General features: G+C 42.3%; 1 protein-coding gene across 1 annotated transcript in view; it reads right to left on the bottom strand.

The window, feature by feature from the left end:
* Positions 1 to 6934: 6934 nt before the first annotated feature.
* Positions 6935 to 20938, bottom strand: part of LOC126482279 (peptidoglycan-recognition protein SC1a/b-like) — a 42127-nt gene continuing 28123 nt past the window's right edge. The window contains exons 3-4 of the mRNA XM_050106265.1: positions 13527 to 13726; positions 6935 to 7387 (exon numbers count right to left, since the gene is read on the bottom strand). Of these exons, the coding sequence (XP_049962222.1) occupies positions 6983 to 7387; positions 13527 to 13726 (605 nt within the window). The 3' untranslated portion in view covers positions 6935 to 6982. The remainder of the gene's footprint in view (positions 7388 to 13526; positions 13727 to 20938) is intronic.

The following is a 20938-nucleotide window of genomic DNA, read 5'->3' as shown; positions in this document are numbered from 1 at the left end:
TAGCTGCTGTTGCCATGAACCCACACATGAGTACACGGGACATTGCGAGAGCCGGTGGACTGAGTCAAAGTACTGTCATGCGCATACTGCATCGTCACCGCTTTCACACGTTTCATGTGTCGCTACATCAGCAATTACATGGTGATGACTTTAATCATCGAGTGCAATTTTGTCAATGGGCATTAACAGAGAATGCGTTGCAGTTCTACCTGTTTACCGATGAAGCGGGTTTCGCAAACCACGGGGCAGTGAATCTACGGAACATGCATTACTGGTCCGTGGACAATCCTCGCTGGCTCAGACAGGTAGAGCGACAGCGACGTGGACTGTAAATGTATGGTGCGGAATCATTGGCGACCACCTCATTGGTCCTCACTTCATTGCAGGGGCCCAAACAGCTGCAACATACAACGCATTTCTACAGAATGATCTGCCAACGTTGCTCGAAAATGTCCCACTGGAAACGCGTCGACGTATGTGGTATCAGCATGATGGTGCACCTGCACATTCCGCAATTAACACTAGGCTGACCCTTGACAGGATGTTCGACGGGCGTTTCATAGGACGTGGAGGACGCATAAATTGGCCAGACTGTTCTCCTGATCATACACCTCTGGACTTCTTTCTGTGGGGTACGTTAAAGGAGAATGTGTACCGTGATGTGCCTACAACCCCAGAGGATATGAAACAACGTATTGTGGCAGCCTGCAGCGACATTACACCAGATGTACTGCGGCGTGTACGACATTCATTACGCCGGAGATTGCAATTGTGTGCAGCAAATGATAGCCATCACATTGAACATCTATTGGCCTAACATGTCGGGACACACTCTATTCCACTCCGTAATTGAAAACGGAAACCACCTGTGTACGCGTACCTCACCCCTCATGGTAATGTACATGTGCGTCAGTAAAAAGACCAATAAAAAGGTGTTAGCATGTGGACGTAATGTGCTGTTCCAGTCTCTTCTGTACTTAAGGTCCATCACCGTTCCCTTTGGATCCCCACGTAATTCGGTGCTCTCCGATACACTCGATCGAACAGCGGAGGAGTGGTAGGTACTCAAGCGTCAACTTTAGGTTACAATATCTCCGGATGTAATTAACATTTTGCAATGCAACAAACGGCACTGATTACGTATTTGTTTATATGTTCAGATGTGCTAACAAAACTAACGGGGTTCCATTTAAAAAAACGTAGGTTTGTGTTAAAAAACATACTTCCGTGCATTTTTGTATGGTTTGTGTTAAGAAAAATGTTGATGTACACACACAGTTACCAGAGAGTAAAATCACTCTATGCTTTCTGAAAGTTTTTTTACACATTTGTACAGTTACAAATGAAGCATTACGTTCATTTTTTGCTTCAAGGTATTCTTTGACACTGCACAGACAACTTTTAACCAAATGAGATGTTAGTTTATTTTTTTAAAACAAACATGTTTTCTATTATCTTTATATATTTCTTGAAAGAATAGACCCCCATTCGACTGTGCATTAATGTATTTATCTTCTATACTATCTAGATGTCCCATTTTATGCCATCATCGAGTACAGTGCTAAATGTTCTTGGACCATTAACGCGCTATATCTGTTAGGGACTGCGTTAACAGATATCAAATGGCGGTTTATTCCTTCGAAAAACATTGCTTTACTGCAGATCAGCACCATCGAAAACTTTTCATCTTTATATAGTTTTGCAAACTGTTCTGTAGAAGGCATTCTTTTTTTACACGCTCTTTTTCAGTTAATTTGAGCCGATATCCTTCATTATAATAATGACTTTTATTTCTTGTGTTATAGTTATGGATATCTCTTTTAACAATGCAGCACGGTTACTTTTTACATAAGTAATTGTTTCCTCTAAGCGTAGTGACGCTACTTTTAATTTGTTTATTTCCCTGAATTTATTTCTGCAGGAATATCTAGGGGATAATTTTGTTATGCATATTCTAGCGTCTTTTGTAGCTTTAGTACTCCTTGCATGTGCACATTTGCAGAAATTCCCCAGACCAGGATACCATATGAAATTTGGGAATGAACTAACCCATAGTACATCGTTAGGAATGTTAGTGTGTTTATCGTCCTTGACATGTTCTCATTAGAAATATAATTGAACTCACTTTACGACAAATACTATTTATGTGCTTCTCTCACGTCAATTACCTATCCACTATCACACCCAGCAATTTGTAAGTTTCTGCCTCTTTTAGCTCCAAGTCTCCAAACTTAACAGTAATATTTTTCAAGTTAGGTGTTTTGTTTGCATGTATTTGCATATAAGCGATTTTATTTGTGTTTAAAAAGGATTATTTCCTGTAATACAATATTTTTCATTTTCCATATTTAGAGAAGCTTACTTTTGTAATCCATCTGTTGAAAGACTAATTATAACAAATGAAGTGTCACCTGCATGCATGATAGCGTTTCCACATGCTATTTTGGGCGTATCATTTACAAATAAAATAAAAAGTAGTGGGCCCAGCTCTGATCCTTGAACCACTCCACACTTAACAAATTCAGAATTTGAGTAGACATTTGTAATAGTATCGTTAACATTTTGTTTTATATCTAAACACTGTTCCCAATTTTACATGAAGGATTTTATGATAATGGCTGCTTCTCCCTGATACCATAATAATTAAGCTTTTCTAATAATATGTTGTGGCACACACAATTAAACATTTTTGAAAGCTCAAGAAACATACAACAAACTTTCTTTTGTTCGTTTAGTGCCTCAGATACACACGCTAAACCTATGCTGTGCCTCATTCAAAGTAATGCATTTTTCTATAAAATTCACTATTCTGTCTTTAATTGCACATTCTATTGTTTTAGAAAGGACAGGTGCAATAATTATTCATGAGTAATTTCCTGGATATTCTTTGGTGCCTCTTTCGAAAATAGGGATCAGTTTACTCTTTGTTAAACATGTCGAGAATATTCCTTCTTCCACAGCTAAGTTTTCAAGAAAAGTCAGAGACTTTGCCACCCACTGCAGGCAGCATTTAATTAGTCTAGCAATTATATGTACCTCAGTATTTTTTGTGTTCATTTGTTGGGAGATAGAACAAACGTTTTGTCTCATTAGGAGTATTTTGTGTGCATTTTGTATCAGGAGAGTTTAGCTCCATTATTTTATCCACTGACTCAACATAGTGTTGATTTAAAATATTAGTGCCTTCTTCAGGGTCCCTGATTTCCTCGTTGTTTTTCTTTATAGTTCGATACCACTGCTTTTCGTGTCTACACTGTCCCTCTCGTTCTTTATGTGTGACCATATTGTCTTTGTGACATTGTTAGAAGCTGTAATTTTGTTTATGTAACTGGTTTGGCTTCTGGATTTGGTTTCTTTTATCAGTTTCTTATTTGATCGCTTCTTTTCCCTACAGGCATCACAGTTCTGCTAGTGTTGGAATTAGCTGAGATTGTTCATGCATAGCTTTTAGCTCTTCCCTCTTCCTTTTTACATTTGCTGTGCCCAATTATTATTGCACTTAACGACTGTATTCCTACATGCTAGTGGACATGCAAGATGTATGTAATAGGATTACGTTTTGGAGAGTGGTTCCCATCCTTTATTTACGTTAGTTGTTTGGTATATAACACTCCAATCTTTAGATTGCATTAATCTTTTTAGCCTCCGGAGGTTTGCTTACTTTGTTTGTCGCTATTCTTTAAAGATATTTTCTGAAAACTGACAGAAATAAAACCATCGCTACAGTTTAAGTGAACAACAACACAAAAGGTTTACAGGAGGGAAGGAGCGCTTGGTCCCCGGCACGAATCCGCCAGGCGGATTGGTGTCGAGGTCTGGTGAACCGGCCAGTCTGTGGATGGTTTTTAGGCGGTTTTCCATCTGACTCGGCGAATGCGGGCTGGTTCCCCCTATTTCGCCTCAGTTACACTATGTCGGCGATTGCTACGCAAACAAGTTCTCCACGTACGCGTACACCACCATTACGCTACCACGCAAATTCGTCTGGTGTGAGACGTTCCCTGGGGGGGTCCACCAGGGGCCGAACCGCACAATAACCCTGGGTTCGGTGTGGAGCGGCAGAGGGGTGAAGTGGACTGCGGTAGTCGTCGTGGGGTTGTGGACCACTGCGGCTGCAGCGGAGACGGAGCCTCTCCGTCGTTTCTAGGTCCCGGTTAACATACAATACAATACATACTGTGGTGTCACCGCAAGACACCACACTTGCTGGGTGGTAGCCTTTAAATCGGCCGCGGTCCGTTAGCATTCGTCGGATCCGCGTGTCGCCACTATCAGTGATTGCAGACCGAGCGCCGCCACACGGCAGGCCTAGTCTAGAGAGACTCACTAGCACTCGGCCCAGTTGTACAGCCGACTTTGCTAGCGATGGTTCACTGTCCACATAGGCTCTCATTTGCAGAGACGACAGTTTAGCATAGCCTACAGCTACGTCATTTGCTACGAGCTAGCAAGGCGCCATATTCAGTTACTATAATGATATTGTGTATCATGTACCGTCAAGAGAGACGTTCATCATTAAGGGATTAAAGTTAAGCATCAAACTAATTACGTCCGCTTTCTTAATTCTAATTCCTTGTCATGTTCCAGACCTCACGTCAGTATAGTCCTTCCCTCCTCACGCCAGCCTGCGTGAGCTAAAACGCTTTCATTCCGGCCTCCACTAGTAACACGGTATTGGCTCTTCTGCCAACACAACACATACAATGCACCAAAGTCGTGTATGTAATATAAAATAGTCCCTAAACGAGTCCACTTACAAGTGAAATGTAATTCCTTTGCATTTTAAACTATAATGAGAATTATTAGCACACCTGTAAATGACACATGCTGGCATTTTTTATCAAAACACTTCCACCAGAAGTTAACGTTTAGGACAACTAACATGGCGGACGTTGGCTTCAAGTCTTGACGTCATGAAAACTACTCTCATTATACCCCTACAACTGAATTTCTGTTTAAACAGCATCACTAGTTATCTGAGCGAGAGAGGAAATTAGTAACTGAATTTTACAACAATTTATGAAAATGAGTATAGAATATAATGCTCCTTTTTTTTCGTATTCTTCCTCGAGTGAGGTTAACCTGCAGTTACCGACGAAATTACCGTACACAGTCAAACTGCATCAATAATGAGACGATGTTATTCAAGAAATTAACGGTACACAGTCAAACTGCATCCATTAATTATCAGACGAAGAGATGCTGGTAACAGGATGGCCACGGTCGAACATCATAAACTGTATTCTTTTCCAAAGAATCGTAATCGATAGGGACATATCTCAATACACCAGTTGAGCTACGATAGGATACATCAGAATTCAACAAACCAGGAGCCCTGAGAAAACAGCTACTGTCATGTAGAGCAGCAGCAGTGTCCACAGCATACGCATGTGTAGATGCATAAGAAAAGGCAAGACTTGGTCACAGTTGAAATAAACGTCCTAGTTCATGTTCGTCATGCTGGCCTGCATTACTCCGTGCACACACCGCGCGTAAAGTGCTTCACTGGGCCAACAGTTCATTCGACTTGTTGCATCATTTGAAAGGCGATTTCCAGTCAAATTTTGACCAGTTTCTGTGTTGTTTGGCCCATTAATAACTTCCAGCTTTGTGTGGCACTGAGAGCAATGGCCTTTTGCAAGGAGTTCAACTCCATTTGTCCATTGAAGGCAGCTTCCTTCATAAAGTTTCAAGAAATCGATTGAGATGGACCTACATTCACTGACAGCAACTGTTCCTGTCACACGGCAAACATTTTTCTTTACAAGGAGTAACACTCGTCCCGGTACCGGTCGGTTAGGATCTTTATAGGGGCATTGCACTTACATTTTATTACGTGGCTATGGATGGTATATTATCCCTTGTAGACACGTGGGACAGTGCGCATTCATATCAGGACTGTTGATACTTTTGAAAATGTCGGGAATCCGATATATCGATTATTGTGTCTCACTGTTTTGAGGCACAAAACGTGTGGGTGTCATCATTCCATTCTACAGCTGATTATTGTCCACATTCACAACTGCAAATACCTTTAATGTGTTACTGATGATATTTGAGTTACTGATGATACCTGAATATTAGAGCAGTTTTTTTTTTTTTTTTACTTCGTGGCAATAAGAGCCACAGTGAGGTTATGCAGGTTCGTTACTACAATACAGTAATTAATCATTTGTCAGTCTATTAATCCCCTTATTACATAACTCAAAATTTTATTGTTCAAAATGTTGACTGAATTAAGTTTTACTAACTTCTTGGTACGAAATTTGCTTTCGCACAGGTAGTGACTCAAGTCATCAGAACGAGTAGAACTGACTCCTTTGTGAACAGTTTTAATAAAATTAATTAGTTCAAGAACAGGATTGGCGACTAGGTTCTGCTATTATTTTATTTATATTTTAGTGAAGTAAGAATTACAATCAACCATACTTTTAGCGACCATTCTAACTTGAGCTTTATAGTCGCGATTCCTTTTAATCTTCAGTGACACTGTGTAGAAAATTGAGATTCTGGTCATTAGCTGTCTAATTTCAAATATTTTTTGATCAAAATACTTCGGATTTGATGCCTCACCAAATTACTATTTATATAATCACAGTCAAGGTTACATAACCTGTGTAAAGTGGAGCTGGGTTACAACACCACTTCACTGCTATGATATATCAGTGGTGGATTGCGACATTGCCACCTGGTACCAATTCTACGCTGTCTACAGCGCCTAAAGATGATCAGTGCGCTCTTTTATGGAGGTTGACCAATATTTTATCTGGTGAGCTCTGTTGAGAATTGAAATGGAAGACGATGGGTTTTGCTGTCGTATAACAATATTTTATGTTTTCTTGTCGGGAATTATAGCAATTTGTAATAGAGCAATAAACAGTGGATTTATCACGAAAGTTTGCATTTATTCACTCATCTGTTGTCAACTGCTCTACATAAAGATATTTTATGATTAAATGGTAGGATTCTTGACCAAACAGATCTAATGGCCGGAGCTGTCGTCGCTGTCAGCAGGTTGGGTGCAGACGACGCCCTGGTCACAGTGCTCTAGGCAGCGGTGTGGCCAGTCTGCAATCTCCAGGAGGGCCCAGCGCCCTGGGCTGAGCGTGTTCTTCACCTGGTTGTGTGCCAGCAGGCGGTAGTCGGGCGCCAGCATACCCGTGCTCACACCCTTCTCCAGCAACCAGCGCAGTGCTGATGACATCCCCTTAGTCATGTTGCGCTCGACGTAGTTGCCGATGAGCGCCACATCAACATTGCAGCGCAGAGCAATACCCTTACTGGGGTTCGTGTTGTTCCAACCTCGGCCTTCATAGATATTGCCATTGCTGTCGATCAAGAAGTTGTAGGAGATATCTGGTTGATCATACATCTGCCAGTGCAGCTCCTGTAAACAGGGCAGACAATTCTGGAGTCTACCAAATATCAATTCCAGAGCCACTGTTGTTTTGGATTTATGTAAGTTTCTTTTCATTCAATACACAAAATGCAGAATTTTTTCTTTTATGTGTGTTCAATGAAAACACAAAATAAAAAATGTTTTCACTCTGCAGTGGACTCTGACGTGATAAAACATTACAGCAAATTTTAATGGAACACTAATCTTAACAAAACCATTAATAAATCTCTACACTTAAAGAAAAAGCATATGTGATGATAAAATGAACCAAAACATAACATATATACATCAATTTAATAATTAAAAAAAACTCCAGTTATGCAAAGCAAATATAAGACTATGCACCACTTTTAAAACTTCAGTGGTAGGGAAATATTCTATCCTTGGTCCCCAAAACCAATATTTTAATAAACTAATCCCTGAAATGATTATGATAATAATTATAATAATTAGAACACTCTATATCAATAAAAATGGTTATTTTACAAATTTTCTTTATTGGTTTAATAAAATGTATGAAAATGCGAAAGTTTTTCATTATCATATATTTTATTTTTAACATTTCTAGATGGTATCTATTTATTTCTATTACCAGAACTGCATCAAATGAAATATTTCACCCAAAATCAAGTGCTATAATATTCGCATCAACATTATACATCATTATTATACTAACATTAATTTTTATAGATAAAAGAAAGTTGCTTATATTCTATAAACATATGGGCACTATAAATAATTCAACTGATTATTGAGAAATAACAATATGTGCAGATTTCCCATATTGTGACCCTACTTTCAGTATTACAATAGTAATTATACTTTATCTATTTTTCGTATTATTAGTAGTAGTTTATATAAAGCAAGAACCTATTTGGAAAACATAGAAACAGTAAATATTAATAATGTAATTAATTATGAAGAAATGAAATGAAATGATCATATGGCATTGTTGGCCGGGAGGCCACCATATTGCAAGTCCTTTTTAGTTGACGCCACTTTGGCAACTTGCGAGTCAATGATGATGAAATGATGATGAAGAACGCACACAACACCCAGTCATCACGAGGCACAGAAAAATCCCTGACCCCGCCGGGAATCGAACCCGGGACCTCGAGCGCAGGAAGCGAGAACACTACCGCAAGACCACTATCAAGAAATAATACCTGTAGGAAAGGTATATAATAATACAAAATTTATTATTGCAGTAATAATAAATTATCTATTACTAGCATATTAGCAGTAGTGGAAATTACTAATATTAATGAAGAACCTATTTGTAAACTATGATAATTATACTACTCAAGAAATTCTCATGGATAACACACCTGTTAATTAAAATTCTTAATATCTCTTTGATTGATTTATAAGTGTATGTCACATGTAAACAATGGTGTAATCATCTGAACTTTATATGGTAATTGTGTGTCTACAGTTTTTATCCATATTTCGTTGCACATAAGTGAGGGGCCTTTATGGTTTACACACACACACACACACACACACACACACACACACACTGCAGCAAATCCCTCTCAGACCCACTGAACTTAACCTACTTTTAAAAATGGAAATGCTGATAATAGGTTTGTAATTAAGAAATAACTAAGAAAAGAATAATTGTCCCAATTATCCCAATCATTCTCTCTCTCTCTCTCTCTCTCTCTCTCTCTTTCTCTCTCTCTCATACACACACACACACACACACACACACACACACACACACACACAGTGTGTGTGTGTGTGTGTGTGTGTGTGTGTGTGTGTGTGTGTGTGAGAGAGAGAGAGAGAGAGGATAATTGGGACAATTATTCTTTTCTTAGTTATAGCAAATACATTTGTTGTGTATGTTTTACCTTGTGATCAAGTACCTCTTTGGTGAGTAACAGTAATTACAAACCTATTATCAGCATTTCCATTTTTAAAAGTAGGTTAAGTTCAGTGGGTCTGAGAGGGATTTGCTGCATATAATGCCGCATTAATTCACTTTTTCACATTTCATTTTCTATTATTATTTATCATTAAATATGCAGGTGCAATTCCTTTTTTATTAGCTAAACAGGATCAAGTAACCCTTTGGAATTTATGGACACACTTAAAAAATTTCATTTCCTCTCACTTTGTATCTAAGTATTCAATTACAATTGTATTAATAAGTTATTATTACTTATATCATGGTTAATTAATCTTTACCATTTTAGGAAATCCAGATACTTTTGGAATAGCAAATCGTCTTCTAACACCAGTATATATTCAATAAAATGATACATCTTATTTGCCTGTGCACTTCTATGGTCAATTCCATACAAGCTAGCAGGAGTTACTGTTTTATTCTTATCCATTAGAAATGCAATAATTTTACCATTTTATAATAAATAATAAAAAACACCATTTTCAGGAATTCAATTTTATCCTGTTAACCACGTTTTATTTTGAATTATAGTAGTTATTGTGTAGTAATATTAACCTTTAACTCACAAGGCATGGTTTCTCAAACTGCTCAAAAAATGTTTGAACTTGAGCTCGAAAGTCACTTCTGGCGGAATGCTTCTATACTACCACTATATCTATCTATCTATCTATATCCGAATCCCGCTCCAGCTACTGCCGGGTCTGGGTGCTGATAAGTCCTCTCCATTTGGCTTTCTCCTCCCACCACTTTTCTTCCTGCAATTGCTGCCAGGTCACACCTCTCCTTTCTACAGATATTCTCACTCCCATTTTCCACTGTGTTCTTGGGCACCCTCTAGGTCTTTTCCCATCCATCTTTAGTTCTTCCATAATTTTGGGGAGTCTGCCCATGCATCCTCTTAACATGCCCATACCATCTTAATCTCTTTATTTCAATTTCTTCTCTCATACTTTCTTCTTTAAGGTCTTTAAGGTCTTTTCTAATCTCTACATTCCTTACTCTGTCCATTCTTGTTTTTCCCTTAACTGCTCTGAGAAATTTCATTTCCCCTGCTTGCAGTTTGCTCCAGTCCCTTTCTGTCATTGTCCATGTTTCTCCACCTTCTTAAATAGCGATCCCTAGAACGTTCTGTTGCAGTTTGCATTATCACTTCCTTTGTTTGATGTTGACATTTGTTATTGACAGATGTTGGGGTCTTCTAGACCCCACCTCACGAACTACATACCTTTTTTTCTCCAGTCGAGTACAAAATTTGTTCACAGGAATGTGTCAGTTTTAATAATCCTAAATTGGATGGAACTGTTAATCGGTGGATGAAGAAAGATTGTAGTGATACATATAAAAAATAAACAAAAAAGACTATGATATTACAATAGCCAGTGATTACAGTTCTGTCAGTGGAGGATCATTCAGGGGAAGAATTTCAGGAAAATTGTGATGGTAACTATTCTCTTTTTCCAATAAAATACTTAGAGTGTTAGTTAAAAATAAATGTGGTCCAAGTGGTAATAAAGAAAAATGTAGAACCCACCTCTGAATGTCAATTTTTCAGACTCTTTTTGTGCATATCCATAGCAATTTTTATATGCAAGTTTAAAGCCTGGAATTCAGTTTTGTGTTAAAATTTGCAATTCTCTAACAGTCGATTTATGTGTTCTGTTTAAAAAACTGATCAAAATTATGTTGTTCTATGTGATGAAAAGTAAAATACCGGAGAGTCTATTTCACACAACGAAATCAAAAAATGCATCTGAACAGCACTTAAGTAAACATAAAAATAAATGCTCTATAACTTAAATTATAAATTTCAAGCGATTGCCATCTTAAATCTTGGTTTAAACATGGGGATCCTACAGACCCTAATCCCTATGTTATAGTGTACGTTCCAGAAAATTCATGTCTTTAGGTAAGTGTTAACATGAACTAGAAATCAATCAGTAGCAGAACCTAACTTTATAACGAGACAAATTCTAACAGTCACTTACTTTACCAATTTCTTAATTAATGTTCTTGTAGCAAATGCACGAGATAAATTAATTGTGGAAGACATTTTAATGTAGTTTACTAGCTTAGGAAAATCATACGTTTTGAAAATATAAAACTAGAATTTATCTTTCCTTTCAACTACTTAATTCGCAAAAAAGTCCACTAAATAAAGGAAATGAATAACATCTTTAAAATAATAAACAAAATAAAAAATTTTAATGTATAAAATGCATTTTTAACCATCAACCACTTTTATTTTAAACCCAAATATCGACTGGTTTCAGTCATGGACCATCTTCACAGATACGGGTTAAAATGGTTTAAGCCACAACATTACATTTGTCATTACTTAAATAATGTCTAGAGCATGTCATGAATATCAGTATGTATACAGACCAGTACTCTGTATACATTTGTTATTATTATGTTTGCTTCTAAAAGTTCTGTCATATATTGATATTCATGAAATGCTCTACACATTATTTAAATAGTGACAAATGTAATGTTGTGGCTTAAACCATTTTAACCCTATCCATGAAGCTGGTCCTCGACTGAAACCAGTCGATATTTGGGTTTAAAATAAAAGCGGCTGAGGGTTAAACATGCATTTTATCCATATAAGATACCATTGAGACTGGACGTGGTGAGTTGATGTTAACCAAGAATGCCTTTAAGGCGACAAAAACGCCATATCAGCATCAAAATGAATTTGAACGCGGTCGTGTGACAAGGATACGAGAAGCTTATCGTTCCTTCTGCGATACTGCAGAAAGACTTGGCAAGAATGTAGCTACTCTACATGACTGCTGGCAGTGGTAACTACGTATGGTAGTAAAAAGACTGGACACCATTTCGACTTCAGTGGTGTCAAACGAGAGCTCATTGGAGCGCTGGGTGGAGATCCGTTCTCCGTCGGCGCCTCTGATGGTCGTATGTTGGTTAGAAGGCCAGTCGAGGGCCTGCAACCAACTTGTCTGTGTGCTAGATACATTGGATCTGCACTTGGAGCTATGCTCTGATGTGCGATATCGTATGAGACCACGAACGCTCTCGTGGATATCCCACGCACAATGACTGCAGAGTGGTACATCAGTCTGGTGATTCGACCTGTTGTGCTTCCATTCATTAGTAGCATTCCAGGAGGTGTTTTACAGCAGAATAACGCTCACCCACATACCTGTGTTGTAAACCAACACGCTCTAGAGAGCGTCGTCATGTTGCCTTGGCCTGCTCGGTCACCAGATCCGTCTCCAATCGAGCTCATATGGGACATCATCGGACGACAACTCCAGCGTCATCCCCAACCAGCATTAACCATCGCTGTATTGACCGACCAAGTGCAACAGCAATGGAATGGCGCCTGTATGATACAATGCATGCACGTTTGCATTCAACATTCTCGCTGCTTCACTGGTGATGAATGTACCAGTGCTTCACATTTGCAATGGCTTACCTCGCGAATACATTAACCTGTGACTTTGTTATGGTTCAAATGACTCTGACCACTATGGGACTTAACATCTGAGGTCATCAGTCCCCTAGAACTTAGAACTACTTAAACCTAACTATCCTAAGGACATCACACACATCCATGCCTGAGGCAGGTTCAAATGGCTCTGAGCACTATGGGACTCAACTGCTGAGGTCATTAGTCCCCTAGAACTTAGAACTAGTTAAACCTAACTAACCTAAGGACATCACAAACATCCATGCCCGAGGCAGGATTCGAACCTGCGACCGTAGCGGTCTTGCGGTTCCAGACTGCAGCGCCTTTAACCGCACGGCCACTTCGTCCGGCGCCTGAGGCAGGATTCGAGCCTGCGACCGTAGCGGTCGCGCAGTTCCAGACTGAAGCGCCTATAACCGCTCGGCCACACCGGCCGGTGACTTTGCTATGTTAATCACTTAAACATGCTACCTAGCCAAATGTATTTCCGAAATTTCACTACTTAGTCTACATTAATTATTTTTTGGTGTCGTAATTTTTTTTCGGTCAGTGTACGTAGTTAGGTTAACATTGTCACACTCCTACAATATGACTTACTGAGGAGTTGTGGAGAGTAGTCAAGAGAAAATAACAGGTCTCCTACTAGTCGTCGAGTTCACGTACTGGCAGCAAGGGTGGTTTTGGACAAATTGAGGAGTTCGTGTGTGGAGCAGGTAAAAGTAGCGCTGTTAGTGAGAGCTGGTGTCGAAGCTTGAAAACATGCTGAAGTAGAACAGACATACCTGTATGGCCCGCAGTACGGAGGTGCAGTTGTGCAGGCCGAAGCACTCCGGTCCCGCTGTGTGCTTCACCACAGCGTACGGCGTCGGATGCGCCAACTGAATAGTGTGGGTCTGTTGCCGCAAGCTCCACGACGAGTGTGGCACGATGCGCCGCTCTGAGCTGTACACCGGAAGTGACGTCGTGTGGCCGCTCCCGCAAACTGCACGTGGCAACAGTGCGACATTACCTTTCACATATAATCTAACCTCGACAGCATCAAACCATGCGTAACGTACGAGAGAGTATCCACTAACTTATCTAGAATATGTATCTATGACGACTGCTGCGAGCGATGATGGGTACTGGCGGAGTGGCGCCTGATTTTCAGCATCCAACGGTGTTTCGAAGGATTCATTTCCTATCGAACTCTTACCTTCACATGGTCACAGTAGTCGTTTCCTTTGTATCAAATGGAACTATCACCTTTCGTCCTAACTTGACATCAAACAGCACCATAAATCGGTCTCTCACCACAATCTGATTTCGAAATTCAAATTCTTTGACCTCACCAACTAAAAACCAATCCGTTACCTTCCAAACTAACCACCTACATGAAAGATTCTTCCGTCAGCACAATCACGAATTAATTATGATCCGCATCACCATAACAAACATATAAACTGTCCAGTCACATTAATGTCACGATATCTCAAAAGCCAGAGTAACCACCTTTTGCAGTGTAGACCTGCAATGGTCTGCGGCACAATAGAGATCCAGATCGGATTTGCTATAAATATACGCTGTAACGGTCGTGAGCTTTAGTTACCATTGAGACTGGACGTGGTGCGTTAATGCCAGGAAAGCGTTTAAGGCAACAAAGACTCCATATCAACATCTTACTGAGTTTGATCGAGGTCGTGTGATAGGGCTACGAAGCTGAACGACCCTTCTTCGATAATGCAGAAAGACTTAGCAGGAACGTAGCCACTGCACATGACTGCTCGCAGCGGTGTTCACGGGTAGGCACTTGGTGCAGGGAGTGGCAGCTGTCCCTTAACATAGACAAATGTAATGTATTGCGAATACATAGAAAGAAGGATCCTTTATTGTATGATTATATGATAGCGGAACAAACACTGGTAGCAGTTACTTCTGTTAAATATCTGGGAGTATGCGTGCGGAACGATTTGAAGTGGAATGATCATATAAAATTAATTGTTGGTAAGGCGGGTACCAGGTTGAGATTCATTGGGAGAGTCCTTAGAACATGTAGTCCATCAACAAAGGAGGTGGCTTATAAAACACTCGGTCCACCTATACTTGAGCATTGCTCATCAGTGTGGGATCCGTACCAGGTCGGGTTGATAGGGGAGATACAGAGGATCCAAAGAAGAGCGGCGCGTTTCGTCACAGGGTTATTTGGTAAGCGTGATAGCGTTACGGAGATGTTTAGCAAACTCAAGTGGCAGACCCTGCAAGAGAGGCGCTGTGCATCGCGTTGTAGCTTGCTGCCCAGGTTTCGAGAGGGTGCGTTTCTGGATGAGGTATCGAATATATTGCTTCCCCCTACTTATACCTCCCGAGGAGATCACGAATGTAAAATTAGAGAGATTAGAGCGCGCACGGAGGCTTTCCGGCAATCGTTCTTCCCGCGAACCATACGCGACTGGAACAGAAAATAGAGGTAATGACAGTGGCACGTAAAGTGCCCTCCGCCACACACCGTTGGGTGGCTTGCGGAATATAAATGTAGATGTAGATGTAGATGTATGGTCGCAGAATGACTGGGCGCCATTGCGACTTCAGTGGTGTCAAATGAGAGCTCATTGGAGCACTGGGTGAAGGCCCATTCTGTCTCGACGCCAGTGATGGTCCTGTGTTGGTTAGAAGGAGACCAGCTGAGAGCCTGCTACCACTCGTTTGCTCTACATACTGGATCTACACTTGGAGCTATGTTCTGGGGTGCGATATCGTATGGCAGCAGGAGCACTCTCGTGGTTATACCATGCATAACGACTGCAGACGGATACATCAATCTGATGATTCGAGCTGTTGTGCTCCTATTCATGAACAGAGTTCCAGGGAATGTTTTCCAATAGAATAAAGCTCGCCCACATACCGCTGTTGTAACCCAACATGCACTAGAGAGCGTCCCCTCAAGTTGCCTTGGCCTGCTCGGCCACAGCATACGTCTCCAATCGAGCTCATATAAGACATCATCGGACGATAACTCCAGCGTCATCCACAACCACCATTAATCATGTCTGTATTGACCGATCAAGTGCAACAGGCGTTACTAAACCACAATATAACCTAACCTCGACAGCACCATGCCAGGTTTAATGTACGAGGGAGTAGCCACTGACTTACGTAGAATGTGTATCGATAACGACTGCTGCGAGCGATGACGAGAACTGGCGGAGTGGTGCCTGCTTTTCAGTACCCAAAGCCGTCCCGACGGGTTCATTTCTTATTGATCACGTGACGAACTCTTACACAGTAGTCGTTCCCTTTGCAGCTTTCGACCTAAACTTGACATCAAATCGCACCACAAATTGGTCTCTCGCCGCAATCTGATTTTGAATTTGAAATTCTTTGGCCTCACCAACTAATAATCAATCTGTTACCTTCCAACTAACCAGCTACATTAAAGATTCGTCCGTCAGCACAACCACGAATTATTATCATCCACATAGCCATCTACACTGTCCAGTCACAGTAATGTACCACCTGTCGAAAGCCAGAATAACCACCTTTAGCAGCGCAGACCACTGAAGGACGTGCAGGAAGAGAGTCAGTGAGGTTCTGGAAGGAACCGTCAGGGGTGTGGAGCCTTGCTAAAGGTCGGTTCCCACTAGGGCTGCCGCCCGTCAAAACCGCGCGGCAGTGGCATGGTTGCCATGGAAACTCCATCAGCTGCGCGGCGCGGTGGGGTCTGCATCGCGGTTTGCTCATGTCGAACCGCTGCCGCTGCCGCGTGCCGCGCTCCAGGTCCGTGTCGCCAATCACAGAACGCGTTAAGCGTGACGTCAGGTACGGAACCTCGGGCCACATGAACTTTCGCCGAACCGCTGGCGTGAACGCGCCGGCAGCTATGAAGTACTTATCATCTGATTTCAAGGAAACTGTGGTGTCACCGCCAGACACCCCACTTGCTAGGTGGTAGCTTAAATCGGCCGCGGTCCATGTAGTACATGTCGGACCTGCATGTCGCCACTGTGATCGCAGACCTAGCGCCACCACCAAGGCAGGTCTCGTGATACGAGAGTGGACTCGTCCCCAGTTGTACGAGAACCTAGCTATCGCCCAGTTGTACGTGAACCTAGCTACCGCCCAGTTGTACGAAGCCTTTCTCTCTCATTAGCCGAGAGACAGAATAGCCATCAGCTAAGTTAATGGCTACGAACTAGCAAGGCGCCATTGGTATCAGTGCCTATAGCTTACGAGTATTCAAGAGAGATGTATTCCAAGGACTAATAAAAAGATAAGTAATAAGCATCTACATACTTTTCTTCTTATTCATTTATAAGTTCTCATGTTCCAGACTTCACGCCCGTCTGCTTTAGCCGTGCGTGCCCTATCGGCTACAGCGTTAGTGTAGCTTGCATTTTCAGCCATAAACTTCACGGTGTCGGCCCAGCTACCGACACAACATTTATTGGCGACGAGCAAAAGAGTTTGTATTACTTCGTTTACAACATTGGCGACGATTTAAAGTGTTCTGATTGCTTACATTTAATTGTGTCATGGCTTCGCCACATTCTCCAGATGTACTGTCCGAATTTTATCGCTTGCAGAATCAGCAGACGCAGGCGTTACTGGATGCCCTTGGACAGCTCGTCCAGGGTCAACGTACCATTCAAACCGATGCGGCCGCCGCCGCTTCTTCGCTACCGCTGCCACTAAACGCTGTTGCGCCTCCCTTTCGACCATACGTGGCAGCCGATGAGACCTGGCAAGAGTGGTCTCGCCAGTTCAACTTCCACCTTGCTGCCTACAGAATTCAAGGTAATGAGCGGCAGCCGTTTTTGCTTTCTTGTGTCGGTGTGTCCACATACCGTGTGATAGTGAAATTGTTTCCCCGACGCGACGTAGCAACTTTGTCCTACAAGGAAATTTTGTCTGCATTAGATGCCTATTTCAAAGAAACAGTTAATGTGGTTGCAAAACGGTATACGTTCTTTCGTACAAAACGTACGGACGGTCAAACTAATAGGGAGTGGGTAGCAACATTGCAAGGACTTACGAGGGACTGTGCCTTTGAATGTGACTGTGGTCTTTCTTATTCAGATACAATGGTGCGTGATGCAATTGCACAGAACGTTACTGATGTTCGCATACGGGAGCAAATTTTGAAACTAGTTAATCCCTCCCTTCAACAAGTGATAGACATATTGGATAGACAGGACACACTTGACTGTGCTCAGGAATCTTTTGAAACTTCGCCAGCCGTGTGTAACGTTACCCGGCCCGCTGGACGCGCTGCGCGGCCCGGTAACCGGGCCTTGCGCACGTCGACACAGCGACCGCCGCGTGCTAAGCCACGTGTGCCGCGCCAGCCCACAAATGCAGTGAAATCATGCCCACGGTGTGCTACTAGACATTCGCGTGAACATTGCCCGTCACGCCAAGCTATTTGCTTTTTCTGCAATAAGACAGGACATGTTCAAAGTGTTTGCCAGAAAAAGCTCAGATCAGACAATCACAATCATTCCAGGCCCTTTGCTTCGCGCCGGAATCGAACCAAGGACACTCAGGCTCGTGGACCTTCGCCTATGGACATTCATGTCGTTAATTCCACTTCGTCCTGTGACACTTTCTCTAACAGTGACTGTGTTCGTCCCACAAAAACTGTGCGTCGACGTCGCCGGAAATCACGTCAATTAGCAAGTGATTCTGTACCAGTGTCTGTTCCAATTGCACAAAACAGTCGCTCTTGTCGTCAGCAGAACAATAAACTTTTTGTGGACTTAGACTTTGAAGGCAAAGTGATACCATTCCAGCTCGATACCGGAGCTGCAGTTTCATTGCTCAATCATGACACGTACAAACAACTGGGCAAACCTCCGTTGCGTTCCGCAAATGTTAAGCTAACTACATATTCCGGACAGAAAATTCCTGTGTTAGGACAGTGCAGCCTTCTTGCAACATACAAGGGACAAACAAAACTTGTGTCATTTTACGTTCTTCGTTCTTCTTCTGCAGTGAATTTGTTTGGTCTAGATTTATTTCAGTTGTTTAACATGTCTATTGTCAATCAGGTCTTATCAGTGAATCAGACTGTGCCTACAGACAGTGTTTCTCGGCTGTGTGACGAATTTGCAGACATTTTTGCACCGGGCTTAGGTTGCGCTAAAAACTATGCAGCACATTTAGAACTGCAGGTAAACGCGCAACCGAAATTTTTCAGGGCGCGCAATGTTCCCCACGCATTGCGTGATGAGGTCGCAAGAACGTTACACGATCTCGAATCACAGGGTGTAATTGAACGCGTGCAAGCTTCTCTCTGGGCCTCACCCTTAGTAATTTTGCCAAAACCTTCCGGAAAATTGAGACTTTGCGTGGACTTCAAGGCCACAGTGAATCCACAGCTAGTGACTGCTACTTTTCCTTTGCCCCGCCCGGAAGATCTTTTTGCTAAACTGTGCCCGGGAAAATATTTTTCAAAGTTGGACCTAGCCGATGCGTACTTGCAAATACCGGTGGACGACGAATCCCAGCGCGTATTGGTGGTTAACACGCATCTTGGATTGTACCGCTTCAAAAGACTGCCATTCGGGTGTGCATCCGCCCCTGCCTTGTTTCAGCAATATTTACAAACTATTTGTGCGTCGGTCCCTACTGCAGCGAACTATCTGGACGATATAGTGATCTCCGGACAGACAGATGAAGATCATCTTGCGAACTTACGAACATTATTTCAGGTCTTGCGGCAAAATGGTCTTCGCTTGAGGAAGGACAAATGTGTGTTTTTTGCTCGTGACTTACCATACCTGGGACATGTCATTAATGCCCAAGGCATACATCCGAGTCCAGAGCACCTCCGTGCCATACAAGAATTGCCTTCCCCTCAAAATGTGAAACGGCTACAGAGTGTGTTGGGTAAAATTAATTATTATCATCGCTTTCTGCGCAATGCCTCTTCTATTTCAGCTCCGCTTCATCGCTTACGCCGTAAAGGTGTTCCGTTCGTCTGGACAACGGAATGTGAACGCGCCTTTCGCCAGTTGAAATCGGCGTTGCTTTCTAATACTTGCCTTACGCCATTCGATCCCCAGAAAGCCCTTTTGTTGATGGTAGATGCATCGGATTTCGGGATCGGTGCTGTGTTTGCGCACAAAGTTGGCTCCCATGATCGCCCTATTGCCTTTGCGTCCAAATTGCTCTCGTCTGCGCAAAGAAATTATTCACAGATAGAGAAAGAAGCTTTGGCTCTCGTGTTTGGTGTTACTAAGTTCCATGATTTCTTGTATGGTCGTCACTTTACCATCATCACAGACCACAAACCTTTGACATCGGCCCGCATCTCGTGGTCGTGCGGTAGCGTTCTCGCTTCCCACGCCCGGGTTCCCGGGTTCGATTCCCGGCGGGGTCAGGGATTTTCTCTGCCTCGTGATGGCTGGGTGTTGTGTGTTGTCCTTAGGTTAGTTAGGTTTAAGTAGTTCTAAGTTCTAGGGGACTTATGACCACAGCAGTTGAGTCCCATAGTGCTCAGAGCCATTTGAACCATTTTTTTTTTGACATCGCTTTTTCATCCGACCAAGCCTGTACCTCCACGTACAGCGCAGAAATTCATTCGCTGGTCTATTTTCCTCTCGCAGTACCGCTACGATATCTTGTATCGGTCCACTGCTAAGCACGGAAACGCCGATGCGTTGTCCCGTTTGCCTGTTGCTGAGGATAAAGCATTCGATTCTTCCGAACTTGCTTGCATGTTCATTGATTCGGAAACCGATGAAGTGGTCGAATCGTTTCCGATTGATTTTCGTCGTGTCGCTACAGCCACAGCTGCTGACCCTGTCCTTGCTACTGTTTTACGTTTTGTTGCTACGCAATGGCCTTTGTCAAAGTCTCGGATCGCGGATCCGTGGTTCGCCGATTTTTTGCTCACAAGGAGAGACTTTTTGTTCGACGTGGTGTTTTGTTGTTGCGTTCTGATAATGATCAGTCCAGAGTCGTGGTCCCACGTTCGTTACAGTCCTCTGTTTTACGGCTTCTTCACCAAGGACATTGGGGTATAGTGCGAACGAAACAACTTGCTCGTCAGCACTGTACTTGGTTCGGAATCGATGCTGCGATTACGAATATGTGTTCTTCGTGCCCGGCGTGTGCCGAACAACAGTCCGCACCGCCGCGGAATGTCTTTGCGTGGCCAACAGCCACTTCCCCTTGGCAACGCTTGCACATTGATTTTGCTGGTCCATTCTGGAAT

This window comes from Schistocerca serialis, chromosome 5, assembly GCF_023864345.2.
Source record: "Schistocerca serialis cubense isolate TAMUIC-IGC-003099 chromosome 5, iqSchSeri2.2, whole genome shotgun sequence".
Lineage (NCBI taxonomy): Eukaryota > Metazoa > Arthropoda > Insecta > Orthoptera > Acrididae > Schistocerca > Schistocerca serialis.
The sequence above is the reverse complement of the archived record's forward strand: the minus strand, read 5'-3'. Positions and strand labels throughout refer to the sequence as shown.